This window comes from Marasmius oreades, chromosome 6 (genome assembly GCF_018924745.1).
Source record: "Marasmius oreades isolate 03SP1 chromosome 6, whole genome shotgun sequence".
Lineage (NCBI taxonomy): Eukaryota > Fungi > Basidiomycota > Agaricomycetes > Agaricales > Marasmiaceae > Marasmius > Marasmius oreades.
In genome coordinates this window covers 896,693-924,233 of record NC_057328.1, presented here as the reverse complement: position 1 = coordinate 924,233, position 27,541 = coordinate 896,693, and the positions used below count along the sequence as shown (strand labels likewise).

The 27,541-nt window shown below is 47.5% G+C and overlaps 11 protein-coding genes across 12 annotated transcripts; 7 read left to right on the top strand and 4 right to left on the bottom strand.

The window, feature by feature from the left end:
- Positions 1-1,658: 1,658 nt before the first annotated feature.
- E1B28_009701 (uncharacterized protein) lies at positions 1,659-6,340 on the bottom strand. The gene is made up of 16 exons (XM_043154611.1): positions 6,220-6,340; positions 6,138-6,163; positions 5,932-6,081; positions 5,765-5,877; positions 5,606-5,703; positions 5,045-5,551; positions 4,915-4,991; positions 3,825-4,865; positions 3,343-3,769; positions 3,219-3,286; positions 3,070-3,164; positions 2,912-3,015; positions 2,681-2,848; positions 2,475-2,621; positions 2,201-2,416; positions 1,659-2,137 (listed from the first exon to the last, which is right to left on the bottom strand). The coding sequence occupies exons 1-16, from the start codon at positions 6,256-6,258 to the stop codon at positions 1,754-1,756; spliced, it is 3,660 nt and encodes a 1,219-aa protein (XP_043007066.1). The 5' UTR covers positions 6,259-6,340; the 3' UTR covers positions 1,659-1,753.
- A 72-nt stretch (positions 6,341-6,412) lies between these two features.
- Positions 6,413-7,494, top strand: E1B28_009700 (uncharacterized protein; the record flags this gene model as incomplete). The annotated part of the gene is made up of 5 exons (XM_043154610.1): positions 6,413-6,469; positions 6,532-6,762; positions 6,813-7,022; positions 7,073-7,276; positions 7,327-7,494. 5 exons carry the CDS (start codon positions 6,413-6,415, stop codon positions 7,492-7,494), a joined length of 870 nt encoding a protein of 289 aa, XP_043007065.1.
- A 940-nt stretch (positions 7,495-8,434) lies between these two features.
- Positions 8,435-9,025, top strand: E1B28_009699 (uncharacterized protein; the record flags this gene model as incomplete). Its single annotated transcript, XM_043154609.1, has 2 exons — positions 8,435-8,861; positions 8,919-9,025. The coding sequence occupies 2 exons, from the start codon at positions 8,435-8,437 to the stop codon at positions 9,023-9,025; spliced, it is 534 nt and encodes a 177-aa protein (XP_043007064.1).
- A 700-nt stretch (positions 9,026-9,725) lies between these two features.
- E1B28_009698 (uncharacterized protein) lies at positions 9,726-10,187 on the bottom strand (the record flags this gene model as incomplete). Its single annotated transcript, XM_043154608.1, has 1 exon — positions 9,726-10,187. The coding sequence occupies one exon, from the start codon at positions 10,185-10,187 to the stop codon at positions 9,726-9,728; it is 462 nt and encodes a 153-aa protein (XP_043007063.1).
- A 2,146-nt stretch (positions 10,188-12,333) lies between these two features.
- Positions 12,334-12,798, top strand: E1B28_009697 (uncharacterized protein; the record flags this gene model as incomplete). The annotated part of the gene is made up of 1 exon (XM_043154607.1): positions 12,334-12,798. The coding sequence occupies one exon, from the start codon at positions 12,334-12,336 to the stop codon at positions 12,796-12,798; it is 465 nt and encodes a 154-aa protein (XP_043007062.1).
- Positions 12,799-14,737: 1,939 nt separating this feature from the next.
- E1B28_009696 (uncharacterized protein) lies at positions 14,738-16,381 on the top strand. The gene is made up of 7 exons (XM_043154606.1): positions 14,738-14,985; positions 15,035-15,196; positions 15,270-15,363; positions 15,417-15,646; positions 15,713-15,919; positions 15,967-16,012; positions 16,062-16,381. Exons 1-7 carry the CDS (start codon positions 14,910-14,912, stop codon positions 16,333-16,335), a joined length of 1,089 nt encoding a protein of 362 aa, XP_043007061.1. The 5' UTR covers positions 14,738-14,909; the 3' UTR covers positions 16,336-16,381.
- Positions 16,382-17,538: 1,157 nt separating this feature from the next.
- Positions 17,539-18,565, top strand: E1B28_009695 (uncharacterized protein; the record flags this gene model as incomplete). Its single annotated transcript, XM_043154605.1, has 5 exons — positions 17,539-17,611; positions 17,664-17,825; positions 17,891-17,984; positions 18,065-18,291; positions 18,348-18,565. The coding sequence occupies 5 exons, from the start codon at positions 17,539-17,541 to the stop codon at positions 18,563-18,565; spliced, it is 774 nt and encodes a 257-aa protein (XP_043007060.1).
- Positions 18,566-18,641: 76 nt separating this feature from the next.
- Positions 18,642-19,013, top strand: E1B28_009694 (uncharacterized protein; the record flags this gene model as incomplete). The annotated part of the gene is made up of 1 exon (XM_043154604.1): positions 18,642-19,013. The coding sequence occupies one exon, from the start codon at positions 18,642-18,644 to the stop codon at positions 19,011-19,013; it is 372 nt and encodes a 123-aa protein (XP_043007059.1).
- A 367-nt stretch (positions 19,014-19,380) lies between these two features.
- Positions 19,381-20,467, bottom strand: RPL19C (60S ribosomal protein L19C). Of its 2 annotated transcripts, none has more exons than XM_043154602.1 (5): positions 20,402-20,467; positions 20,324-20,343; positions 19,915-20,266; positions 19,713-19,857; positions 19,381-19,658 (listed from the first exon to the last, which is right to left on the bottom strand). In XM_043154602.1, exons 2-5 carry the CDS (start codon positions 20,325-20,327, stop codon positions 19,572-19,574), a joined length of 588 nt encoding a protein of 195 aa, XP_043007057.1. In that variant the 5' UTR covers positions 20,328-20,343; positions 20,402-20,467; the 3' UTR covers positions 19,381-19,571. The 2 variants fall into 2 exon arrangements, with proteins under 2 accessions (XP_043007057.1, XP_043007058.1); XM_043154603.1 differs by having other exon boundaries at positions 20,324-20,338.
- Positions 20,468-21,741: 1,274 nt separating this feature from the next.
- E1B28_009692 (uncharacterized protein) lies at positions 21,742-24,248 on the top strand. The gene is made up of 5 exons (XM_043154601.1): positions 21,742-21,848; positions 21,921-22,876; positions 22,935-23,267; positions 23,334-23,451; positions 23,505-24,248. Exons 2-5 carry the CDS (start codon positions 21,965-21,967, stop codon positions 23,948-23,950), a joined length of 1,809 nt encoding a protein of 602 aa, XP_043007056.1. The 5' UTR covers positions 21,742-21,848; positions 21,921-21,964; the 3' UTR covers positions 23,951-24,248.
- Positions 24,249-24,360: 112 nt separating this feature from the next.
- E1B28_009691 (uncharacterized protein) lies at positions 24,361-26,449 on the bottom strand. Its single transcript, XM_043154600.1, has 8 exons — positions 26,287-26,449; positions 26,036-26,227; positions 25,886-25,987; positions 25,661-25,822; positions 25,511-25,604; positions 25,239-25,453; positions 24,983-25,185; positions 24,361-24,910 (listed from the first exon to the last, which is right to left on the bottom strand). The coding sequence occupies exons 3-8, from the start codon at positions 25,935-25,937 to the stop codon at positions 24,557-24,559; spliced, it is 1,080 nt and encodes a 359-aa protein (XP_043007055.1). The 5' UTR covers positions 25,938-25,987; positions 26,036-26,227; positions 26,287-26,449; the 3' UTR covers positions 24,361-24,556.
- Positions 26,450-27,541: the final 1,092 nt, after the last annotated feature.

Sequence of the window (27,541 nt, the reverse complement as noted above, 5' to 3'; positions counted from 1 at the left end):
ACTGGCGCCGGTTCCGGTAAGACATTGAGAATGATGGGGATGCAGAAGTTTTCGTCGTCGACACTGAGAAAAGCTCGGGCACGACGGTGCTGGTCATCTCGAACTTTCCATCTCATCTGCCAGGGCCGTGGCTCTTGAACGCTTTCAGTCTCGCTGAGATTTATCCGTTATAAGTTTCTTCTCAATCGACACGTCCCGGTGGAGTTGAGAGACCGTGTCCCTCTATCCCGTTGGAACCCGGACTCTGTATACTCTTTGAGTGTCCACTGGCTGGAGTCGGGATACTACAACCCTCACCAGTACGATTTAAGCCAAGGCTATCCACCAGCATCACCAATAACTTCCAGTCAATGTATTTTCAATCAAACCTCGACATTTCCCCCCCGTACGTTCTTCACCCCGTCTTCCTGATTCGTGATAGTTATTAGTCGCCCTAGCACAAATACAATCCGTGCATACTAGATGAACATGTCCTTCTGCGACTCACGACTGCGAACAAGGATGACTTGAAAACAGGTGGATGTACGCCTCTCGTTGAGTTACTACTTATACGTACCGATGCGACTAGTACTGTCAGATACCCTTCCAGCTATACATGTTGAATACTAGCCAACCATCCGCGAAGACCCGGTGCCTCAAGTTCTAACGAAAGACCAGATTTAACCCGGTCTCGATTTGTCGGATGTTCCGTCGTTGTTCATAGCACGGTTTTACCGCCGAGATCTGGAGGAACATGTATGAGGTCTACACTAAACCAGGTTGATATGTACAATGACGAGAACCGGATGGTAATATACATCGGAACCACCTTTTGTTTCCTCCTTGTTTCCCTTCAATAATTGATGTGGTGGGATCCATCATATGTTACTGCTGAAAAAGTAGTATGCGCGTGTCAACGTCATTTAACGAAAGTCCTGGGAGCATGGTCACTTACCATAGCCCGTTTCAACTCACAGTCGATGTTTTTTCCAGGTGAGATTTGTCACCCCAACTTCTTGTCAAGAAAAATATCGCTCGGCGTCCAATACGGGGAATGATCATGTACTAAAGTGGTATATTCGATTGGAAGACATCCGTTAGAACTGTGGGGATGAGACGAGTCTCCGTGAGGGTTTTGTAGTTGCAGCTCGTCGAAAACGGCCAAGTTGAATACCGAGAAGTGCCCGAGGTCTGATGGAGTTTCTCGGTGACTCGTTTGGGCGCTGCGCGACGATATTGTCGACTCCGGCCTTGCTGGATAACGTAATCGATTGAGTGAGCTGAACAATGGCTGCGACGACGACGATGCTCGTGTTTCACAAGAGTCAGGAGAGGTCGAGGTATCATGTTGCCCAATCGACATATCTTCGGAGGGTTTAGTAGGGCCTGTTAATGCAATATCAGCGCTTCAGTCATTGGGGAAATGGAATGACTGACTGATAACTCCCAGCTGGATTTTGCTAGCTCAAGTCTGTGGTGCGGGGGATTTGTAGGTCAGAATTACCCAGACCTTGTCGAGCAATAAGTATGTGGATCAGACTCGCCCACAATCTTCCGTAGATCACCGTTCATATCGAGATGCCGCACACCAGGGAGAAACGAGTTTCCAAAACATTCATATGGAATAGCATCCAGAAGCACATCCGGGCACTCTGGTTCCAACGAAAGAGCATTGCAAAGAAGCACGATCAATTAGATTCTCGCCTGGACCACAGTAAAATAAACATGAAAGTCATGGTAGTACACACTATTTCGATCAAATTCGAGTCCACATTCATTGTCCGACCAACTCTTTAAACTCGGCACCCCAAGTTGGGTTCTTCTTTAGCTCCTCCACAAACGTATCAAATCGAGGCGAAACACCAGCGCCAACTTTACTGAGAGCTGCTACCGCTCTTAACGCGCTTCTCTGTAGTTCAGCGGCCCGCTCTAAGTCTTGCTTGACTGTATCCTTTGTCACTTGTGCTCCCTTCATCGTTTTCTCGAGCTGTGGAGTGGCTTCATCTAGCCGTTGAGATACAGCGGCAGGCGCTACTTGCGATAATCGGAAAAGCATCATGTGGGAGATGACCTTGATTTCATCCGAATCATCTGCAAGGCCAGAGAAGACGCGACCGATGAACTCGTGCAAGTCGAGCTTCGTCAAACAAGTATCCAGCTATGCATCAAAGTTAGTTCCTAATCCGGGAAAGTAAAAAAAATAACAACAAAGTAAACTAACCAGCGTGTACATGGTCTCATAGGCGGTCTTCCGTGCTTCAAGACCATCATCCACCTTGTGTGTCCAAGGGCCCATTTGCACTGTTCTAATGAGATCCTGGTTGACGATCGTTTCCTGGTACAAGTTGGGAAGGAGGGCGTTCAAATGATCCCTGACGAGATGCGGTTTGGTGCGAGCAGCGGAATTCAAAGCCGATAGCGTCAGTCGACGAACAGTCTGAAAGGGGAGATATCAGTACACAGGAATTTTTCGTAATTGATCTGCTCGAACGAACCAAATCACTGTCCACCATCAAGGAAAGGAAGTCGACAAGAAGTGGTGAAAGAAGTTCATCATAAGATTGTGCAGTGTCTGCAAAGGTGTAGCGTATGGCCGAGACAACCGTTGCCCTGGCTGCAGGGTCGCTATCACGGATTCGGGCCTGCAAAGGCGAACGGTAAAGTCAGCATAGCCTCCTAACGACTTTCAGATCTTCCTTACATGAAGCTGCGGAAGATATTTCGATGGGTGAGTCGTTGCTAGCTTGCCAAGGCATGCTGCAGCAACATTTCGCGTTGCTTCTTCAGAGTTCTCCGAATTTTCAAAGAGAGGAACCCATAGTAGATCGGTCACGTTTTCGAGTTGGCTATTTGAGCAGTGGGTCACGACCTGGGGTCAACCGAAGTCAACCATGTCAACCGCGAGTTATAGACATGATGAGCACTTTCGTACCTCCTTCAAGGCATGAAGAGCCAGCAAGCGTTTCTTCGCATCGCTCTGCACAAGCTTGACTATCGCAGGAAGGAATTGATGGGGATTGCCGATCGCGATATTACCTAGGTAGTGGGGCTCTGAGTTTGAGTGCTTGGTTTTTTGATATTGAGACTCACCCGCCGCAAAGGCGGCAGCTGAACGAACTTCTTCCTGTTCGGCAGAAAAGTGTTCGATAGCGTTGGCGAAGATATCTTGCTGGGGAGTCATGTCACTAAGGAAAGGTATCAGTACTTCGAGTCTTGAAAAGAGATCTTTTGCCACTCACATGAAACGACCTAATTCGCCCAGGATGAGAAGGCTGAGAACAACTGTCGATACTTTCGCTTTTGAAGACTTCTTATAACGATGAAAAGTAAATCCGTTGAACGACGCTGGACATCTATCCTCACCTTGATATGCTTAGCATATTCTACAATGGTTCCAGCTGCAACACCCTGATGGCTTCTCACTACTTGTGCGACACATTTGGCTACATTAGCCGGATTGGCATCCACCCTGCCAACTTTCTCCACCGTGAGGACCAAATTCGGTACAACATGCGTAGCAATTTGTTCGTCCGCGCGGATAAGAGCAGCATAGAAGGCCAACAACGAATCGAGCGCAGACCCGGAAACCAGAGGAGAGTGAGAAATAGTGTAGATAGTCGACAAGAGGAACTTCTCAACCTCCGGGAAAGTGATCGCTGGGGCGAGTTTGAGCAGGACGGAGAGTGTGGTGAGGGCCTGCGAGAGCAACGCAATGTCCGAAACAGTCAAGTAGGGCTTGATATGCGTGATCAGAACACTGGGTAATTCAGCTGGTACACCGGCAGTATAACTTGAGGAGTGAAAGTTAATAGAACTCAATGATTTCAAGAAACGGGATGAACAACCTCCTCAGCAGAACATCGATAGCGGTGAAGGTCTCCGTTTTGCCGGCCCTCCCGGCTTTCTTCAGAAGACCAATCAGCCATTCGACGCACCCATTGACCCAGTCGTCTCCGACGGTGACCTCGCTAGCGACTTTGATTATAACCTTGATTGCACCCTCGGACCTTCCATTTTGCCGGCAAATTGCCTCCCATTCTTTCCTATCTTTGCCCTTCATCATGTCATTCGCGCAGATCCATAAATCGGCGATGCAGTCTTCTGCATTTGCTCGGACTTCGGCGTCTGTATCGTGATTTGTCAATCGTACCAATGCGAGCTCGTAAAGTTTGTCGGTCCAATCTGTGTTCTTCACTGGCTTCATCGCCTGTAAAAGAGCAGAAAAGACACGGAAGGCCTCTGATGCAACACGGGGGTGACGCTCTCCGACAGCTTTGATTAAAGGTGGCGTAAGAGTGGGCAGAGAACCGATGAAGGCAGGGGGTGAATGGGAGGAGAAGAACAAGCTGAGAAAAGACAAGCATGAGAGGTAGAGTGTGGAAGTGGAGGTCGTCGGTGGTTGTGATAAAACCGATTTCGAGGTTGAAGTGATTAATGGCACTTGATTGGATAAACTTCCGGGCATAACAGTCAAAAGTGAAAGCAAGAGCGAAAATCCAGCTTGAAGTGTAGCTGGAGGTGTTTTCGGGGCCTTGAGTTGATTAAGTAAGGCTTTAGAAAGATTGGGGACCTGCCCTTTCAACAAAGAGTAAGGGCTTCCTTCTGTCTCCATCGTATCCGTATCTCGTTTTCGCTTCCCGTGGGTGACATCTTCTGCAGTCTGCGAAAGACCACCATAAACGGCTGTCTGACTCAGAAGAATGGCATATGTGGACCAGACTTCTAGCTTGACAGTTTCTTCACGATCACCAAAGCGTGAAATAAGAACAGGAGAAACTTCCTTGTAAACGACGGAGAGCAGTTCTGGTCGCGTAGCTATAAGAGCTGCGAGAAGTTTTGTGGCGGAACGCCGAATCTTGTATGAAGTGTCTTCGTCATCGGAATATCTTGTAAGCAGTGAGGAATCGCACAAAGCAGTATAGACCGAACACGCACTCATCAAGTTCGGCGTCGTCGTCGTCGCCATCATCATCCACGTCCATTTCCTCTTCCTCATCTCCACCCGCGTAATTCTAAAATACATGACAAGTGAGATGAAAGATATCCACCGGTGGTCAGTACGTACTGGATCGTATTTGATGTATTGATTCCCGACTTGAATGACACTCGAGATGTAAGGGGTGAGTTCACCGGGACATCTCAATAACAACACCTCCAGAGCCTGTAAACATCCCTCCCTCAGCTCGTCATCATCCCTCTGAATCGCTTTAGTGATTGGGGGAACGATTTCCCCTAGCGATTGCGCGATTTGTGAAGGCGAATGTCTCGCAACAGCAGCAATCAATTGCACTGTGGTCCGTTGTTTTTCGATGTTCGCATTTGCTGCTAGATGAGGAAGTACACTTGATTTCAACAATTCGTTGAATAGTCCCGGTTGGGAAATGGGTATGAACTGAGAAAGAGTGACGATGGCGCGTTTTCGTACAACGGGGCGAGAGTGAGAAAGTAAGGGGGCAAGGACAACCAACGGAGGCGGAGAAAATGTCGCGCTAGATAGGTTTTGAGGGAACCGGCTGATCAAAATGGAGAGGATAGACAGTGTCTCTACCAGGGCTTCTGGCGGCGTGTCAGACTGGTTCACGAATGTACATCAGCAGACGTTGAACGTGAAGCTGTGTATATGTACCTTTTCTGCCTGGCCTAACAATTTGGGCGTTAGTTTCGCACACGCCGAAGCAGATATCTTTCCATCGGCCGGTAATTCAGCAGTAATGGTCTTGAGGGCTTGCATACAGATTCAGTTTGTCCCGCTAGTATGTCCGATTTTGAAGTATAAAACACGGACCTAGAGCCGAGATATCCCGAAGTTCATCATCCTTGCCACCAGAAAACTCGATCAACTTGTCTACCACCATCTCCATCTGTGTTTGACGCAGAATCTTGATTAATTGGCCGAGACTGGAGAACGACAGAAGGTCAGGAATCAGCCACGATTGCAAGCAAGGCACGTACCATTTGACAGCTTGGTTTTTGACCTCTGAGATCTTATCCTCAACCAATGCAAGTACTTGTCCTAATACTTTGTTTTCAAGCACTTCATCTCCAACGAAAGAACCTTGGTCTTGCTTGATCTCATTCATTAAATCGTTCAAACCCATGAATCTAAGGAAGATAAAAAATGAGTAACATTATTCTCGCGCACACGCGATTATCTGTACCGAAAGTCCTGGTCTGGCGATTGCATCTACATCCAAGGTCATGCATTAGTAGTTGGTCGCGGAAGGGCCAGATCGTTCGTGCCTTCTCTATCAATCCATTCATGAGGTAAGATTTGGTCATCGTGAAAAAAGAAAAACTGCAAAAGAATTATGAGAAAAATGAACGATGAAAAGGGATCGTGGTGGCGTAAGGGTAAGGTGAGTCTCCAGCTCGCTAAGACTCAGAAGCGTGACATTGCGGTAGCCGGTGATTACAATTTCTTCGTAACACGACGATGGCTAAGCGCAAACAGAACAACGAAAGCGTCTCTGACGATGAATCCTCAGACGTTGTGAGCCCTGATTATTTGAAAATGTCCATCTATACTTCATTCATTCGACCTCCACTTAGTAGAGCATGATCAACGTCGATTTCGACTACTTCAATCCAAACCCTGATGTTGATTATCAGGCCATAAAACGACTTCTGGGCCAGCTGTTCCAACGAGATGCAGACGCATTCCATCTACATGAGCTCACTGAACTCATTCTGAGTCAACCCGGTATCGGCTCGACGATCAAAACGGATGGAAAAGAGAGCGATCCGTACGCTCTGTTGACGGTTCTGAACATGCATATGCATAAGGTGTGTGGGGAACGCGACTTTTTCGAGGCCAGAATTGATACAAAGTCCAGGATCACCCATCTATCAAAGCTCTTACCTCTTACATCCTCGAAAAATCTTGCTCGAACTCTAGTTTCCACAGTTACCTACACGGGCTTTTCTCTCAGACCGAAAAACATGTTGGACTGGTCATTTGCGAACGCCTAGTTAATATGCCCGTAGAAACCATTCCTCCGATGTATCGCATGTTGACCGACGAGCTCAAGGCAGCCATATCTCAGGTATACGTGATTTCTTCTTAGATGACGCGGCGCTGAGTTTGAGCTTCTAGAACTCGGCCTTCCAATTCACCGATCTAATTTTCATATCCCGAACATATCATCTCACGGAAGAAGACGAGTCTTTCTTGATCAATAACGCCACAGTCAGGACTTCTTCCAAGAAACGTTCCAAAAAGTCACAGGAACCACCCGAGGAAAAGAGACCTGCCGATGGGATATATGATTTCCACCCTGAAGACGTTCACATAAAAGCAGTGCGTCCTGATTACTCCCTCCAACGCCCTTTTGTTGAAACTCTCCACAGTTGGCGAGCTACTGTGCAGACTATGAATTTAACAGAGCCCCGAGCGAACCTCGAGACAAGGAATCTTTTGGGCTCGATACACGAGCCAGGGTGATCATTGTTCCAGTATCTCGGTTTGAGGAACTCGTGAAGCGAATGAATGCAGCATATGCGGTTAACGGATCTTGATTCCTGTAAGCACTGTACATGTATTGTACTTGCACAGAGAACACAATAACCCTTCACAGTGTCATACGTACTCTTGGCTCATGAAGATTTTCACTACGCCAACGGTTTGTTCGGTTTACAGACCACTTGTCGCGGGTACTGTCGAGCATTCGTGCAGTGGCACTTCTCACTTCCATTCAATTCATTCACCCTTTTATTGAGGGAGGTCTGGACGCTCAACTAAGCGAGCTTATAATTACCTAGTAGGGTCGCCGCCATTGGTTTGACAGAAGTAGCAACACACCGGATGTTGACTACATACCAGACTAGGTCTGGGAGGTATTAAGCTCTGTTGTTCTCCCTTTTTCTGTTGATCTTTTTGTGTCAGCATTGCTGAAAGATAACAACTTACACTGGTTTTCAAGCTAGATCGCAACTCAACGGTGAAAGTTAATGCAATCTTGATCCCTCAACGTATTCAAAATATTGAAACTCAGAAGGCCAACTGCCTACCAGATAATCCTTTACCGAATATTCCATCGGTAATCAGGTGAAGACCAGTGGTAAGTATGAAAGGGTTAATTGGACCTTGACCTCAAAAAAGTACAAAATGATCAACCATGAACTCTTCAACACTATTCGAAAGGAGAAAAACTTTCCAAATCCCTTCTTATCGAGGTGCGCAGTCATCTCCTCCGCATCTCTAGTCGGCTCATAGTCCCCACCGTGTTTCGTTGCTTGGCTGTCGTCTTTACAATTGCTCGTTTGAAGCGCCGAACTTTCCATAATTCAATCTTCCTGAGACGATGCGGGAGAGGTTGCCGTCGTAATATAAGCAAGGGTGACCTGGACCAAGCTGAAAATGGGCTTATATACGAAAATTGAGCATATTTGACCTGTGGTCTTCCGACAGCTAACGGGGGGCAACGCGTTGATTTCACGGCTTTCGTGAATCGACTGGATGCTTTATAAAGTCAACCTCGCGATGGATACGGCGATTGTATGGTACGTTGGACGACTTTTTGGCTGTCGTAGAACAAGACATATAGGTTTTCTCGAGTCTCTTCCTCTCTCGATTGCCCGGATCTACCTACCCCCAAGCCCGACTTCGCTTAACGGCTATTTTCTTGTCTATCCTCTGCTTCGTGGCAGGACTTGTCCTCGTCATAGTGCGCCGTTGACGCGGGCTTCTTCCTGCAAGCCCTCAACTACGACCTTTGTTCAGCTTGTACTCTTTGTTCTTTTTTCACAGGCGACCGTCCTTTCCTCCATCGCCCTCGTATTTTCATTTTCTCCATTCAAGCGCTCTGTCCGAACACCTCCGAGCTCATTCTCTGAACGTCGGCTAATTCTAGTGTTTCTCATCGGTTCTCAATGGGCCCGTTATCGTGCGTTTCAACCTGCTATCCGGCCCAAATTCTTATCATTTGAACGAAAACCCACAGGATCCTCGCATCTGGGCTCGGTAGTTCACGTTCTGAACACTGCTTCGAATCCGTCACTAGTATTTTTTTCGTACAGCCTTGAGCGATCACGACCAGGCCCCACCTGAATACAGCGTAAGTCCGAGTCACAACCGAATGGCCGAATTTCTCATTCTCTTCGATTCTATCGTTAACTCGGGCTGCTTCGTTCGAACGTCTATCATTCTTTTTCTGAATAAGATAGATGTCTTCAGAAAGAAATTGCCAACCGTGCTGCTGAAGAGTCATTTTTCAGAGTATACTGGAGGCAATAATATTAAAAAGGCGGTGAAGTACATTCTGTGGAAGTTTATGCAAGTGAATAGGGCCAAGCCTAGCGTTTATGCTCAGTAAGGTACGAGTTCTTACTTCTTGTCGTCATGATGGATCTGACACATTACGCTGCTTTTAGTATCTAGTACCATCCAAGCTAACGATCCGACAAACATCAGGCTGGTGTTCTCAGCGGTCAAGGGAAGATATTGCAGAACGCGTTGAAGGCTAACGGAGTATTTTGACCTCAAGTCCTGCATGGCTGGGCAGTAGGATTGGACGTCGACACAGGATGTGGGATTATCGATTATCTCATTTTAATTTGCAGCAGCGAAGAACCCATCACTCACCTTGAATTGCGAAAAGAATTGCAGTAATGTATCTTTTACTACTCTTTTTTCCGAAATCAACAAGATTTATGATTGTGCTCGAGTAGGTACTCAAGAGCTTTACTGGATCCCTACATACGACCTACTCCACCGTTGCCTTATTCTAGGGAATCTGTTTCGATACACCTTAGCAGCTGCAACCGCAACTAGCGCACCCAATCCCCTTGCCACACGATGCCTTCGGGTTGCACTCAGCGTACGACTTGCACGTCAACCACTTCCCAGACCCATCGCCTGCAGCTGTCCAGCACCATTTTCCATCACCAGGGGTGCCACAAGCCTTCCAACAGTATCCTCCTGAACAGCCAGAAGGCGCGTCATAGTAGCACGCGTCGTCATTTCTAGTGGTCAGGGTGCTGGCTGCAGTCGTGTTGTCGAATGGTGCTAAGGATTCCCATGTCTTTCTGCGATCTTCATGTTTAATGGGATGGTCAGCACATTTGCGGACGTCGCTCGCATGATTGCTCTCGTCGGCTACCATGACACCGAGTGCGCCACATTCTGCAGCGGCGGCATCATTGGCAACGGCGACACAGAGACCCCCAGCGAGCTGGGTGGCGAGGAAGATGATACCAGCGGCGAATTTCATCTCTGGAAAGTAGAAAATACAAGTTTGACCATTCATATCAGTATGTTTGTACGTGAATAGTGGCACGGGATGGCCTACCTGATTATGAGTTCTTAGCACGTAGATATGAGGAGCACTAGATGGGACTCTAGTTTGTGAGGAATGGCACTGTTCAAGAATATCCCTGGCTTTATACCTCGAGATTTAGTTAGTGAACCCGACCTGACGATGGCTGCACCGACCTATGATTCGGCAGCCTGAGGGCCGGCTCACGCGCTGCCGCACGGACTTGTCTGCGACTCTGTGGGTAGATGTCGCCAATGTAAATACTGATAATGAGAGCGGGTTCCAAGAACCATGTCCGTGTTGACCGTCTTGGCGGTTTTAATTACAGCGGTTTGCAGAACGTAGGACGCGAGCGGTTTTTTTTCCCGCGCAAATTTCGATGTTCCGACTGAACCTTCTAAATAGTAACTTATTTCAAATAGGTTCAGACCGTATCTCCACGTGACACTTAAACCTAAATTTGGATATTGTCGCGTAGCAATCTCCATATTTGGAATGTTATATAATAATATATTGACGCCAGGTCTCAGCACGTGATTACACACAGTTTGACCCCTAATTTCATATCAAGTTTGAACGGCTTATGCGTATGTCTGTGGAGAAATCGAGTTTTTCAAGTTTTTTCAAGTTAGAAAAAAAGGGGAGAAAGAGGGAAGGGAGAGAATATCTTGAAGTACCGTAGACCTTGAATACAAAATATTTTGGCCCAAAATTCACGCCGTATCTGGTTCTTGATGAATCGACGTTATCTCAATCAAAACCATATAAGGTATTTCAAAGGTATTTTCAAGTCGGGCGTAGGCTTATGCCGTTAATAGCAATTGCCTCGTTTGACTTACAGCGACATCCAAAATTGTAGCGCAATTATGATTTTGTGTAGCTCCCCGCCTTTGTTTGTTGTAAATAAAGCAAGTAATCCAAATTTGGTAACCATGAGGTAATTGTGGGTATCACGTTGCTGAGGGGACAAGGGCGGGGAAGCAGAGCTCCTACGCCGATTGGCTGGATCAAACTTCGGGCGTCGGGATGGTTTGCCAATTTTGGAATACTTTTTATTTACTACAAACAAGGGCGGGGAGCTACACAAAATCATAATTGTGCTACAATTTTGGATGTCACTGTAAGCTCTTGGACAATCATTTTCAAGATGACATGAGGGTAAATGAGTCATCTCGCAAATTTTGCAGCAAGGTACAATGACGTACGACGACGATATGATAAGATAACCGGCTGGGCATAGCCACCGGCGGTCGCTCGTTCTTCCTCGACGGCGTGAGACAGCTATCACTTCTAAGGTTTGCAAACTGGTGAGTGTATTTCTGCATATATCTACATTATACTCTCAAACTCTTCGTGGTTCAATATTTGTTTAGCCCTCTCAATTAAAGATTTATTCAAGATACCAATTCACTATTTACAAATTATACAACAGATTTGCTGTCCTTCAATATTTGTTGTAACTGATTGAGTCTTCATTTTCTTGTGATAATTTATTTTCAGTGACCAGCTCCTGTGTCATCCACTGACTGGAATCTCAGTCATTTTGTTTGCCACAAGAGTAATCTGATACAAATATGAAGTGGCCTATGGAATATTTAACTCAAGGGAACTTGTAACTAAGGCTATGGGAGGCCATCTGCAAGCATCAGACTGGTCGGAAGTTTTGGTCGGAACATCAAAATTTGGTCGCGCCCTACGTTCTGCAAACCGCTGTAATTAAAACCGCCAAGACGGTCAACACGGGCATGTTCTTGGAACCCGCTCTCATTATCAGTATTTACATTGGCGACATCTACCCACAGACAAGTCCGTGCGGCAGCGCGTGAGCCTCAGGCTGCCGAATAGATCGCCAGTTGGCCACCTGAGTGCAGCCACCGTCAGGTCGTTTTCACTAACTAAAGGCGATTGAATCTCGAGGCATAAGCCGCATGATAAAGCCAAGGATACTTGAGCAGTGCCATTGCTCACAAACTAGAGTCCCATCTAGTGCTCCTCATATCTACGTGCTAAGAACTCATAATCAGGTAGGCCATCTGTGTCACTATTCACGTACAAACATACTGATATGAGCGGTCGAACTTATATTTTCTACTTTCCAGAGATGAAATTCGCCGTTGGTATCACCTTCCTCGCCACCCAGCTCGCTGGGGGTCTCTGTGTCGCCGTTGCCAACGATGCCGCCGCTGCAGAATGTGGCGCACTCGGTGTCATGGTAGCCGACGAGAGCAATCATGCGAGCGACGTCCGCAAATGTGCTGACCATCCCATTAAACATGAAGATCGCAGAAAGACATGGGAATCCTTAGCACCATTCGACCATGTCGACACTTCAACCGGTACCCTGACCACTAGAAACGAGAACGTGTGCGACTACGACGCGCCTTCCGGCTGTTCAGGAGGGTACTGTTGGAAGACTTGTGAGGCCGGCACCCCCGATGAGGGAAAGTGGTGTTGGACAGCTGCAGGCGATGGGTCTGGGAATTGGTTGACGTGCAAGTCGTACGCTGATTGCAGCGTGAATGCATCGTGTGGGATTGGGTGTGCTAGTTGCGGCTGCAGGTGCTAAGTTGTGTCGAAACGGATTCCTTAGAATAGGCAATGGTGAAGTAGGTCGTATGTACTAGGGGTGCGGTAAAGCTCTTGAATACCTACTCGAGCACAATCATAAATCTTGTTTATTTCGGTTAAAAGAGTGGTACAAGATAATTCTTTTCGCGGGGTACTTACAGTCCTTGAATCCAACCTGATTGACCTGGTCGGGAACTCGAAGATGCGGTACAGAACTTCTTGATCAATTATTCGCCTTCGGAAGGTTGTGAGATGTAGTTGTCTAAGGGCTTTTTTACAAGAGTAAATGGCGATTGATAAACTTTACGACCTTGCTGAGAACGAAGAGAAGCTCGAGGAGTATTGAGATAGAAGTTGCAGGCAAAACCGGATAGTTGAGTGCACTCGAGACCTTGTTAAATTGAGCGGAGCAATGTAAATGCAGACAAGTAGAACCATAGTTCATAAACTCTGTCTTCACAACGAAAGTGACATACCTTGTCTGCATTTCATCGCCAACCGCAATGCCATTCACCCAATGATAGCATTGGGGCTACTCTCCCGTCTAAGAGATCACTGTTACCGACCCCTTGAGGGTAATTCGATCTTCGCGACTTCACGCAGGCTGTGGTAAACAAGTGGTAAATCTCTTTTTGGCCTCCAATCCGCACGAGAAGGATTGTCCTCGCACTTCGTTACCTCTCATATTTAAATTCAACTTCGAATCGCCTAGCGCACGCAGCCGCGTGAGTGCTACATGCTCTTCACTTCCGGAACAACCTGTTGGCTAAGGGATCTTGATGAGGTCTTGAAACGCGAGCCTTTCCTCGAAAATCTTTCGCCTGAATGCCCTCTTGACGATCCAGGTTCAATTAGTACCATCGATCATGTACAGGAGCGTTTCTGAAAAGTGGTTCTAACTGACCTGCATGACCCCCGCAAGTTAACAATCCTTCAAACCCGATATTTCCTAACCCTCAATATGCGTGACCCATATCTTCAAGTTACAGCCATATCTCCTCGTTCCCTCACCAGACCAACATAAAAACTAGTTTGCATCATGACTTCTTCACATAACCTCGCAGTGGAGTGGCTCCGTCGACACCAAGTCGGGATAAAAGCGAAAGAATATGTCGTTTCTGTCGTGAGCCAACCGAAAACGAAACATACGTAGTATTTGAGTGTGCTGTTCAACCGGAACTAGAGGTCAAAAGGAATAGGGTTTTATAGAGCAGCGATGGAAATCAAACCTAGCCTTCAGCTTCAACTCCTGGTGCAGGCGAGGAATTATATGCAGATCCCGAACAATGCAATGAACGATCCCAAATTGATATCGCTGCTAGCGGGGTATATACTGTGGTCAAGAAGACGACAGGTACTACGAGGTTCCGGATGAACTATATTATTCGTGAAAGTGAGTACTCAAAAGGCGATATAAAGGAAAACTATGTGCAGCGAGGACTTACTATCTGATGTAGATATCGTTCAAGGCTACAGTGTTCTACGTGTGATGAAGATTTCCAGGATCTTGCGCTGGAAGTGCTTTGACTTTCTTCGGCTGCTACTGGGCTGATAGTGCGTGCGTACGGCAAGTCGTTGGCGTGTGACTTCGTGTGGCATACTCTCACGGTCTTTTAAAGATTTCACACCAACAGTACAAAGATTTTCGCACTAACAGTCCGCTGAGAATTCAAATATTCAAGTCGCGGGTGCTTGCCGTATATCTATCCAGTATTAATGGCGTATCTGGATCTCATTCAACGCATCCAACTTATCATTGGAGGAATTTTTGACATGACGATCCCGGAATTGAAATGCTCCAGCCACCAAGTGAAAACTACCAAAGTTTGACACAATATCAAAATTGACACCCAACTACGTCTGGGAAAACATCATTGAGGTGAGCTTTTTCTCTTTTTCTTTTGCCTTTTCGTGACAAGATAGCTGAGGATTTCAGTAGTAACCTGATTAGTATCGAAACAATCTTGATACCTCAAAAAAGTACCCAAGGGACGTTAAAGCGCTGTACACGAAAGACTAAGTACCTGCTATGATTTAAAAACTACACTCGGTAACCAGAAAACGCCCTGGTGTCAAAGCCGGAATCTTGGCCACGGAAAACAACCTTCCATGAACTCTTCGACACCGGCTGCCGCAAACACGAAAGGCGACCTCCCAAACCCATTCCAAAGCCCTCCCCATCGAGGTGCGTCATCATTCCCTCTCGGACTTCCAGTTGGCTAATCATGACCTAGCCGTGCTTACTCTCTTTCACTGCTTGGCCATTGTCTTCACTATCGCCCGTTTGACGCGCCGAATTCGCATACGTCGATTTTCATGGGACGATGCATGTGCCGGCGTCTGCTTGCTTCTCATCGTGATATATATGGCGGTAGCCTGGACCAAGTTGAAAATGGGTGAGATACAATATACTGAACCTACATGAAATTCAGGATTTTGAACGTATTTTGACCTGTACTTCTCCGACAGATAATGAGGGGCAACCGGGTGATCTCGAGACTTTCAGAAAGAGACTGGAGACGATGTATAAACTCAATCTTGCGATGTATGCTGCGATTGTATGGTGCGTTTCAGTTGGATAGCTTTCACCCTGTTGCCGTTCTGATACGCAAATAGGATTTCTCGAGTCTCTCTTTCTCTATCGATCGCTCGTATTTTCCCCCCAGGCCGAATCCGCTTGACCGCCATTATCCTATCGATTGTCTGTTTAGGGACAGGAATTGTCCTCGTTATGGGCAAGACAATTGCCTGTAGAGCGCCGTTGTCGCGGCCTTCTCCCGCAGACGGTAAACCACGAATTGCTTGCACGAAAGCTATAAAGACTTTCTTTATTGTTCAGACTGTTGGTAAGTTTGCTCGCGGTCTACTTTTTCTTTGCAAGGCAAACTCATCAAAACGTTATCCTTTCGCAGGCGACATCTTGTCGTCTGTCGCCCTCGTCATATTCCCCATCCGAGCACTCATCCCGAACACTTCCGAGCTCCACCCCTCAGAAAGACGGCTGGTTCTAGTGCTTCTCATGAGTACGACGGTGGCACTGGCAATGTGTCTTGCTACTGCAGTATTTATCTCGAAATCGGATTTGTTTCGATTGACGTTGTTTTTGGATTTGGAGGAAAGTCTGTCGAGCTCGTTTCATTCTAAATAAACCTCAAGCTTCCAACAGGCATCGGTATCCCTCATGGTCTGCAACTTCCTCGTCGTCATAACCAGTGTTTGGCGTCTCCTTTCCCGATGGTTAAGTTGTCTAAGCAAGAGCAGGGGAGCTGAAGAAGAAGAGACGGAAGATAGTCATGATCATGGCGTTGATTACAACACAGGCGAAGATCCGCTTTCGATACCAACTTCCAGAGGTCTCCGGAGCGGTAATGCCACCAATAACATTGACACGGTGATCAGTTCGGGTCGTACGAATACTACCACGACATCGAGGTTTTCGACGGTGTCAGCGCTGACGGACATTGCTGATATTTCGTTCGGGTCGATGGAGCTCGTTGGTCGGAGATCGGAACTTGATTCTCATTCGAACCATTGACAGTCTAGACGTGTGATAAACTAATTTGTTTATCCTTGTAACGGACATCTGTATTTCTTGTGGTATGTTTTCGGTTATTAGGATCGAAAAAAAAAACTGCGACGTCAGCAGAAATTCACTCATCCCGGGCCTGTCGATTTAAAGCAAGTCGGACGAAGCTTCCTCTTCCTATTTCTCTCAAAAACACCTACCTAGAAACTTAAGTTTGAGCACATACATCACCCCAACTTGGTCGAATCAACCTGCCGATGGAATGTGAGGACTGGTCTTGACAAATCCATTTTCCGTGCTTTAGCCTCTTACCACTGGTACTCATCTCCGTGCATGAGTCGCCTCAGTACGTCAATGGCCAGGAATTAGCGAAGTGAGAAACTGCGAAAACTTAAAAGGCGAGTCACGGGATCAACCGGATCACCTTCCACATGATCGTTGGATAGCGCTGGGAAACCAGGAAACACCTTCAACACGGCCAGCAACCCTTAAGAATGATGAACAGGAACTCCGTTGCAACCGGCCCTCCTCTCTTCTAAGCGATGACTATGAAATCTCAGGACAAGTACCACGGAGCCTACCCCGTCAACGTTTCAACGCTCTGTCCCTGGCGCCGCAAAGGTGTCAACAGCCCATATCCAATTCACCGGTGGTCCCCGGGGTTTCGCACCTATTCGAGAGCCAAGAAACCTCCAGTGGTCACTGGTCTTTCAACACATCCAATTTGAATCTATCATCGTCAAAGTGTTCTTTAGTTTATGATGGCATGAAGATTCCAATGCTCGGCTAAGAGGCAAACGTCCCTAATATGTGGCAGGGTGCCGCCGCCACCGCTAGTTTTAAGTATACAACGTCACGGCATGGACATTGACTAGTAACTATTACTAGGTCCGGTGAGAGCCGCTTTTCCCCCTTTTTTCCTGAATGTCAAGATAGCTGAATATCCGAATCAAGGACATATTCCTCTGGTTTCACAAGCCAGATTTCGAGGTCCTCAAAATCAATTCTCGAATCCGTTTTGTCAAAGCATTCAAAGTGTTCAAGCAGCGCTGCGTACGATATAAATTGTTACGCTTAAGTAGAAAGACCAGGTAAGTGCCTGCCAGATATCATCTATGTATGAAAATCACGACGGTAACCAGGTGAAATTTTACTGGGGAATAAAAGGCAGGTGGAACAGCCGGAAACTTGATATACAAAAGACAACTACCCATGAATTCTTCCATACCGGCTGCAAATTCGAAAGGCGACCTCCCCTCCCCTTTTCAAAGCCCTCCTCATCTAGGTACGTTCTCCTTTTCCCTTGCGTCTTCGGTTGTCTCACAGTGAGCATCTAGCCGTGCTATCCCTCTTTCATGGCTTGGCCATCGTCTTTACAATCGTTCGTTTAACGCGTCGAATTCGCATACGTCGGTTTTCATGGGATGACACATGGGCTGCCGTTTCCCTGGTCTTCCTCGTAATATATATGGCGGCGATCTGGCACAAGTTGAAAATGGGTGAGCTACCAGCATTTGTGCGAAGTGCAACTTTAAACGTATTCTGGTCTGTGCCTCTCCGACAGTTAAAGGAGGGCAATCCGTCGACCTCCAGACCTTCAGAAATAGACTGCGTACGCTGTATAAGCTTAATATTGCGACGTATACTGCAGTTGTATGGTGCGTCGCGTTCGGACGGTTGGACCCGTCCTCCATGACTTTCGGGATGTCGCTAACCAAATTATCTCTTCCACATGCAGGTCTTCTCGGGTCTCCCTTTCTCTCTCTATTGCCCGTATCTTCCCGCAAGGTCGACTCCGCTTAACCGCCATTATTCTATCTATCATCTGTTTATTAACGGGACTTGTCCTCATCATCGGCAAGACGGTTACCTGTAGCATATCGTTTCCGGACCCTTCTCCCGCTGGTAAACCACAGGTGGATTGTATGAATAGTATAGGGTCCTTATTTGTTGTCCAGATCGTTGGTACGGTTCTCTCGGTCTACTTTCCTGTAGGGATGACTCAAAAAACGCTCCAACAGGTGACATCCTTTCCTCCGTCACCCTCGTCATTTTCCCCATTCGAGCACTCTTTCCGAACACCTCTGAGCTCCCCCCCTCTGAACGCCGGCTGATTCTAGTACTTCTCACGAGTACAACGGTGACACTCGCAATGTGTCTCGCCACCGCTGCATCCATCTTGAAACGGGATCCGTTTCGAATGATATTGTTTTCGGATTTGGAGGAAAGTCTTTTCTAGGCCATTGCATAACTACAAGTTTCTCTACCTTTACTGACCCCCTTAACTCTTTCTCCATTAGGCATCAGTATCCCTCATGGTCTGCAACTTCCTCGTCGTTATAACCAGTGTTTGGCGTATCCTCTCCCGCTGGTTTTCCCGGGAAAAGAGCAGTGGTCCCGCCGAGGAGGTACAGACCGCTGAGGACCGTCATGTCACCGTTTACAACTCTGGTGAAGATTCGCTTGCAATTTCACCCAGTAGCAGAGGCTCAAGGAGCACGAATACCACCAATAGTGACTCTGCGACCAGTTCCCATCGCACGAATACTACGACGATGTCGGGGTTTTCGACGCTGACGGACATTGCTACATTTTCCCTCAGGTCGATGGAGCTCGGTGCAGTCGGTAGTAGATCTGACCCTCATTCGAACGGGCGGCAGTCTGGACGCAGTGTGATGGCAGGCTAGCCAACTTAGTTGGAGGTTGTGAAGAAAAAAAATCCCATTTACTCTCTGTAGTTTTACATAGTATTTTCTCGCTGGCTTGAGTATCTGGTCAGTCGGGCTTTGCAATTGGACTGTGAGGACGGGGGATTCCGACAAGGATTCTAGTAGCTCAGTGCTCTTTGCTTTCCATTTCCGTCCAGATACTTACCGGTAACGTTCGAGCAGTGCCTTTCAACGGTATTTCAGTGGCATCTAGAGCTCGTACGCTATACAGTAACAAATGAACCCTGTGGTGCTCACTCTTGGCCTCCAATGCAACACTACCGTAAGCTACCCGTACAGTATTAGTTTCAAATCACGCTCAGCTCAATTAAAATGTAATAAAAATCTGGTGTACCCGGGGAATTTGATTTTCAAGTAGACGATAGCATACACTGTTGCATGGAGGGCAGTAATACGGACATATACGAGGCGTGAGGGAGCTAGTAGATAGACACTTTCCAGCCAGTATAGCTACTTCCAATACCGACTGAACAATGGCACCAAAAACTAAGTTGAGAGACCGGAGGGGCGAGTAAATCATGTCTGGACGGCAGCTTCGGTCTCGACAGCATGGATACCCTGTCGCTTCTCGGCAATGCGGGCAGCACGACGTTCTCTGGCGGCCTGAATAGGTTTCAGTTAACGGAAGGAGCGAATGAACGAACAGATTCAACTGACCTTGTTCCTGACACGTCTGGCCTCCATTTGGTCTGAGAGAATCTTCGTACGGGTCTTCTCGGCCTTGGCCTTGTGGATATATTCCATCAGGACACGCTTGTTCTTGAAAACGTTACCCTTGGATTTCTGGTAGAGGGAGTGGTACCTGCGAACGGAATGAATACAACTACACTAGAAAGAGAATTATAGTGCAGTGACTCACAAGTGCTTGTCGATCTTTCCGGCCTCTCTGTACTTCCTCAACAATCTCCTCAAGACTCGCTGTCTCCTCATCCACTGAACCTTGGTGGGCATTCTGGCCTCAGCAGTACCCTTCCTCTTACCGGGTCCAGTGTGCCTTCCCTTGCGCTTGGCAGCGAGAAGATCCCTGGTACGAGCACGGGAGTGGACGGTAGCGGGTTTGACGATGATACGGCCATCCTTGATAAGTTTTTTGACATGAGTACGGGAGTTGGCGTTGCCGATTTCAGATTGTTCTGCGGGGTCAAGCCAGATTTTACGTTGGCCGACGCCAACGACGGATGCTGCGAGGCGTTTTTGGGAACGAAGGTTGACTGTAAGGAAGAAGATCGATGGTCTTTCTTTGTTTGGCTTTCAGCATTAGGACGTACCCATCTTGAAACAACCTGGTCTATCAAGGAGAAAAGTAAGAAAAGGCTGTACAACTGGAGACTGGCAGCAGTTCGCACCTTGAGTTTCTTCAGGTGAGGTCTGTTGTTGTCGACTCACCACACTCTCTGGCAGGCGTATCGGGAGCGACGAGGTTACGTCAGCATCAGCCACCCAAAACCTTATTTGTAAGAACTGTGCAGTTGGGTCACATGGTTGCAAATGCCTGCCGCCGGTACTTCCCGTCGCGAACCGAGAACCAGGGATATCGCTGGTACGCAAATCCCGCGCTGTCTTCATGCAAGATGGCCATTGTAAGTGGAATGAATGATTGTCTGGGTCAAATACTTACTAAAATCGAGTGCTTACCGGATTTTCTGGCACATTTTTCTCTCTTGTACATATGTTACAATAACTGGCAGGTTCCTGATTTTTTTAGCAGGCCAGCAATCTGAAACTCTATCTTCAATACTGACGCTTGTACTTATTCTTTTGACAGCTTGCCTCAGCATGCCCCTGCTCAAAGTTTTCCCAAAGCCGGAAGCTGACAAGATATCTATTCGGCAGGGAGAACACTCCCGGAAAAGCCGGAGGCGTTTGTTTCGTTCAACATAACGGTCACTGTCTTACTATCTCAGCTCATGTTTTAAGTACTCCCATTGTTTTATAAGCCAGGATAGCACAGACGTGTACTAGTTCCAGACACCGGGAGTGAGTTGTGACATTGGAGTCTCGACATCTCATGTAAATTTGATCCCTTGTCAGCTCCTTTTGATTATATTTGAATATTTTGAGTCACTGTATGACCCTGCTATAGCAATAGCTTCGAATCCCAAGCATCGGGTTGATTTGAGATCAAGGGGCAGGAGAGGCAGAAGTGAGTATCACCAGCTTGGTGTAGCATCTATCGGAGAGGTGTATTACCTATCCACGAATAATGATCTGCCAATGCCGGCCAGCAGCATCGCAAATCGACACTGAACCGTGGCTTATTGAATGGGATTCGATGGATCACTGGGATCACGAATAGAACGTTTGAGTGTATTGACCCACACCCACAGAATAGCCCCTTTTGCCAATGCTTTGTTGTCCTCCGTGTTGTTCTGTGGCCCTAGCCCGCATGCAAGGAATCCCGGCAACGCTGGCAGAGTGATTTTCGCCATTTGACAACTGAAAGGGAACTAATTGTTTTTCGAGCGCAGCCATGGGAATCCCCAGCCTTGAAGCTTGAGGTTGCAGAGGAAGTGCGATTCTAGGGATTTGCGAGAGGAATAAGCCAGTTATTTGTGGCCAATTAGCCAGTTGTGTAAGCCTAGCCTATATCCAGTAAGACAACTCTTTGACTAACCGGACAATGACCAAGGTCTGACAGTGGCATGTAACAAGTTACCGAACCGTTACCGAAACGTTACTCAGCTTTCTTTCTTTCGTACCATCATCATCCCCTCTCTAGCTCAAGTTCTCCCTACCTGAGTTCTTCTCGGCGCAGCGAGCGGGAGAGGCTTCTCCCAATCGCATACAGCCTCAGTTAATTCCTTTTCATTTCTCTCAAAAATCTAAACGGTGCACGTGTTAACCAACATGATATTGTCGCTGTAGATATCCCATTTATCGATTATCTCGAACTTCATCCACCCGCAACCATGCAGCTTTCCAATTCTAATAACCAGGACTCAGCACCAACCGACTCCCAGGAGTCTGCAGGCGAAGCTCCAGAGGAGCCACCGCATGCCCATACAGGAATAGCCCAAGACACCAATGCCGTCCCATTACCACCCCCGGAGTCCGGTACCTACGACAAATCGCCTGGCCACACATACGGTAGTCTTAAGAAGCTCATCGAGGACCAACATCCATCCCTCGCTCCTACCGCAATGAAACCCAATGGCAAAAATCCTAACCAATCTCCCTCCGTGGCCTCCTCGAAACTCACAGTCCACAGCAATGGTTCCACGTCACCCCCATCCTCACCAGCGTTCTCCGCTTCCGACCAGGACTGGCCTAGTGCCCCGTCGACAAGACCAAACAGTCAAGCCCCAAGTAGAGTCCCAAGCAGAGCCCCAAGCTTGTCCGGCGGTCAATCAGGAGGCAAAGTACAGCCTTTGACAGCTGCAAATAAAACAACGACGAAACCCTCAAGCGCTCACGAAGGCGTTGTCCAGCGCAGTGTCTCTTCGTCATCGGCTGCTACGAATCTCACATCTTCGCAATCCACAGTCCGACCCAAAGCGGCCTCCGTGCACAGCAATGACGGAGACAAGCACAAGTTCAACTTGAGAGATTTGTTGGGTGCGAATTCGGGAAAGCTCGTTAGGAGGTCGTCCCAGCGATCGACGGGTAGCAGTCGAAAGTCTGACTCAGAGAGCGTCGATGGTGACTACGACCGGAAGAGTGTAGGAAAAGGTGGGGCCAGATCTACCGCGGGTGATAGCACAACGAGCTTGAGTAAGAAATATGGTGTGTGTCAGAAGATAGCTATTGGGAAGGGTGCAACCAGTGTCGTGAGGCTTGCTCACAAGTGGGATAGAAGTGAGGAGAAGTTGTATGCTGTCAAGGTACCTCTTACTTGCTCGCTTTGCCATTCTCTTTGGACCTGACACCCTTTCCCCGCAGGAATTCCGCAAACGTCGGAAAAACGAAACTGAGAAAGACTACATCAAGAAGCTCACCGCTGAATTTTGCATATCCTCTACTTTACACCACGTCAACATCGTCGAGACTGTTGACCTCGTTCAAGACGAAAGCCAGCACTGGTGTGAAGTCATGGAATTCTGTCCTGGTGGCGATCTTTATGCGGCGATTAAGAAGGGTGGAATGAGTCCTAGTGAGGTCGAGTGCTGTTTCAAGCAGATTCTAAGGGGAGTAGAGTATCTACACAGTCAGGGCGTTGCCCATCGGGATCTGAAGCCGGAGAATCTGTTTTTCGATACTAAGGGACACTTGAAGGTGTGTTGCCTTCCTATCACAGGCCGCGGTGCTTTGGAATTGACTTTCGTTTTGTTTTGGATGTAGATCGGAGACTACGGAGCATCGACGGTATATAGGCTACCTTGGGAAACGACGATACACATGTCGACTGGGCTCTGTGGAAGCGAACCCTATATCGCGCCGGAACAGTTTTTGGGCAAACGTCAGTCATCAGTCTTTCTCATGTTTTGCTCGCACTTATCTCTTGTTTCTCAGCATACGATGCACGTCTCGTAGACATCTGGGCCTGTGGGATTGTCTACTACTGTCTCCACTTCTCGGAGCTTCCATGGCGCGCCGCCCAATCTACCGATTCACTTTATGCTTCGTACCTCGCCGCGTGCTCCGCCTCTCCTGCCACGACCGCCTCTAACTCTTCGAACCCTTCTTCATCCGGTTCGTCAGCCCACTCTTCCTCCAGCAACAACTCAAACTTCCCGCCCACCATATCTAACCTATCTCCTCGGGCCTGTCGTTCTTTGTTGAGGAGGATGCTGGAGCCGAATCCGAAAGAGAGGGCTACAGTGGAAGAGGTTATGAAGCATCCATGGATGAAGGAGATTGAGATTTGTTGGGAGGTTGACAAGGCAAAGCACGTTCACGTCAATGCTGTGAGTATGGCTAGACAGATGGAGAGGACAGAGAAGTTAGAGAGGGATTGATCGATTGAATCTACTTTTGTCTTGAAAGCGTTCTCCCTTTCATCCCTCCGTCTCTTTGTTTTTCTGGGACCTGCTTGCGACCTCCTTGACAGATACAAGTTGGTGTTCCTTTCCTGTTTTCCTTTTGCTGTCCCCTTTATTCCTTTCCCTGTACCACCTTACTGCTTCGTAGTTACCCTGCATGCATGAGTCTGGCTCCAGCTGCTTCTAGTATTCACCGTGTATATGTAGTCCACCAAGTAATGACAATGAACGTTGATGTCACTTCACGTGGCACAATAACCGAAGTAGGTTAGAACAGGGGACGTCAAGGTGGAAGCAACTGCCCAGAGTGTGCGTTCAACGGGCTGTTTCTATTCTATGAGAAGTCCTTGCGTTGCTTTTATCGCTAAACGAAGCTGAGACCCATTAGGAGAAACCGTATATTAACCCCAACGACAATTAACCCTCCGAACAGGTTCTTATGAGATATCTAGATTATGAAAAAGACCGAAGCCCGTGTCTGTAGTACTTGGGTTCGCTACTTATTTGAACATATGTATGTACAGTAGCGCCAATCTGGCGTCTAAATAATAATAATAATGGCCAGACCATAGGTATTATGCTTCATCGACCAGTGGTCGACACCACTATCGTTGGTGCAGGCCGCGTCGTGAAATCTGGTGGATTATTGGGATCAATGGGGTAGTTGGATATCGTCGACAAAGAATCGTTTAGCTCCGTGAGTTGCGACGGGAAGCCCGTGGATGCAGTATCAGAGCTCAGGCTGGATATAGAATTGCTCCAGTCTTCTGAGGAGTCAGCAGCAGTGGTAATGCCAATGCTCTTCTCGCCACTGTTGTACTCTTCTTCCTCCCCCTCCCCCCCCTCCTGATCCCCGCTTCGCTGGCAACGTGTAAAGAGGCGGTGAATGCTCGTGGCTACAACGAGGAGGTTGCATACCATGAGGGCAACAGCACCCTGGAGAGTGAAAACGATATTGGTTAACGAATATTACCCAGTCGAGTATGAGATAAAAGGACTACGACGTACCTCTATCTTAGCGGAATAAGTCATCCCGAATGGATCTCTCCTGATGACATAGAAAGACTGTGCCAAACACGCTCCTAAAGTTAACAGTGTGCCGGTCATAAGCAAGTATATCAGCCTGCGTTCATCCGCCGGGAGGTTGGAAGAAGTTATTCTGAGGGCATAAAGGGGAAAGACTACAAGGATCGCAGAAGAGATAATGTCACCTATGAAATCTAGTGTTATGGGGTTTCAACAGTAGTGGTGGGAAAAATTTCACCTGCCACCTGGGTAACGAATATCGTGATACCACCCCTACAGCTCATGATAGTTTGATATTGGCTCAAGAATTCCAGGTTGCATAGAGCGGATTTTATCGGGGTGATGATGGAACCGAAAACGAAGCAAGCCACAGATAACATCAGCGCGGTCCGACGAAGTCGACTGGGAGGGAGAATCCGAACGATAGACAAGCAGAGGGAGATTCGGGACGTCCTGGAAAATATAAATATATCTAATTAGATTTCGGGTCGAGGACAAGTTAAAACGAACCAGACGGCCGCAGTGAATAACCCTATCCCTAGTGATAAAAACAACTGGATTTTCTTCTGGTAAACGGAGGGAGTCATCGATTCCCGGTCTTCTCCTGAGTTCAGAATCCTCAGCGATGCCCAGCTCAAGCACACAATTAACGATACGCACTTAATGCCATCCTCACCCATTCAGAAGCCGTTTGAACGGTGAAAATGATCAGTGAGACCACAGCCCAAGCGTCATCCCATGAAAATCGGCTTATACGGATTCGTCGCGCCAAACGAGCAAGAGTCATGATTATTGCGAGGGCCTGGAATACGCTTATTACAACTATGTTTCCGAGGTGAGAACAACGTTCGTGGTTTCGGCTTCAGATATCAGATAAAGACGGACCTCGATCAACATAGTTATCGAATGGATGGGTGAAAGCACGACGGATTTTCATGGTGTTCTTGGGGGGGGGGGGGCGTCGAATGGAATTCGATGCTGGGTAATCTATTTTAAATGAACGACTCCTCCCTGAAATATATTGACAAAACCCACCTTTAATCCGCCAAGCGTAAAGACTGAATGTTGTGAAATGAGTTATGCCGTGTTAGCCTGTTTCTGGGAAGCAAGGTGTCACATTGAGGGTTCGCGCATGGACATAGAAAGCAAACGTTGAATTGCACGAAGTACCCAGGGTCAAAAAAAAATTCGCACAACTCCACGTCAACATCCCAAAGATGCCCTGAGCTAAGTTGAAGGTGTGGTTAGTAGGTTCATGTTTAACCGGCTGCAGTATGTGAACGCACAAAAAAATAGCACAAGTCCCGTCCGGAGCTAGATCACAACTCTTGAGTAGATCTAATTTCGAGGGACATGTTTGAATGGGTTAGGTGGGATCGCTTTCGTGGCAGTTGACGGGTTGGGAAAAGTTTTACGTCTGAGCGCCGGTACCGTGATGATAACTTACTTGAGATGAGAACTTCGACAACGCGGATCAAAGGGGAATATTCCCTCAATTTCGTGCCGTTAAGTCTGACAAGCCTAGACCACGAGACCCTTGAGCTTGAGCTTGAACGGTAAGTATTCAAATATTCAGTGTCACTACCAATCTGTGGCACTACATAAGTACGGCACCGATTCAAAATCCACTCGCTTACAGTTGTCCCCAATAGTCGCGTTCAAAGTTGAAACAGCTACTTTGTAAGTCTGTAAGTCGGCCCAGCTGTAAGTGCCAAACAACTGAAAAAGGAAGGTGATTAGTAAGACTGCCGCGCGACACGTTTGAGGTTTCCGTGAGCTCCCCCCCACCCTCCACTGCTTGCTGGGACTAAGTTTTGGGCTTAATTAGGACAAATCGACTAGCTTGAACTATTATGAGAAAATATAGAGAGTTTTAAACTCAAAAACGGTAGAATGAACGCCTGACGTATTGAACTGGGGTGGGCATTATCTTTTCGAGCGAGCTGGGCTGGCGCGGCAGTCTTACTAATCACATTCCTTTTTTGGTTGTTTAGCACTTACAGCTGGGCCGACTTACAGACTTACAAAGTAGCTGTTTCAACTTTGAACGCGACTAATGATGGGAGATCCAATGTGTTCGGGTCAAGTTCGGGTTGTTACAGCCGAAAAATTGCAGCTATTAGAATAGCAAGCTGAAGGGAATGGGGGAGTGCAGGCAGTAGATGGGATACACCGCACGACGAGGAGCGTAAGACGTGGGGTCTCGCGCAGCCGTTCAAAGGGGAGCAGGGGATTTACTTTCAAGGTCGTTTCGAGGCCTATAAAGACTCAGGAGCCCTAATTTGAAGGTTCCTCGTACCCTGATCCAGTCCTTTGGAGGCCAAAAGAGTCGATGTCAGTCCAACAGTTTTTGGCCATCGGATTTTCGGGTAAGGGCCACAAGGCATGAGGGTCGCAGGAGTTTCCAGCCCTGAGCAAAGCCAAAAGAGTGGAGAACGTTCGTTGGAGACTTTGTGGACTCCAAATTTCAGGTTTGAAGATCGACTGACATTGACAATGACAGTGACAGTGCAAGTCGCGCTTTGTTTGTGCATATTTTCC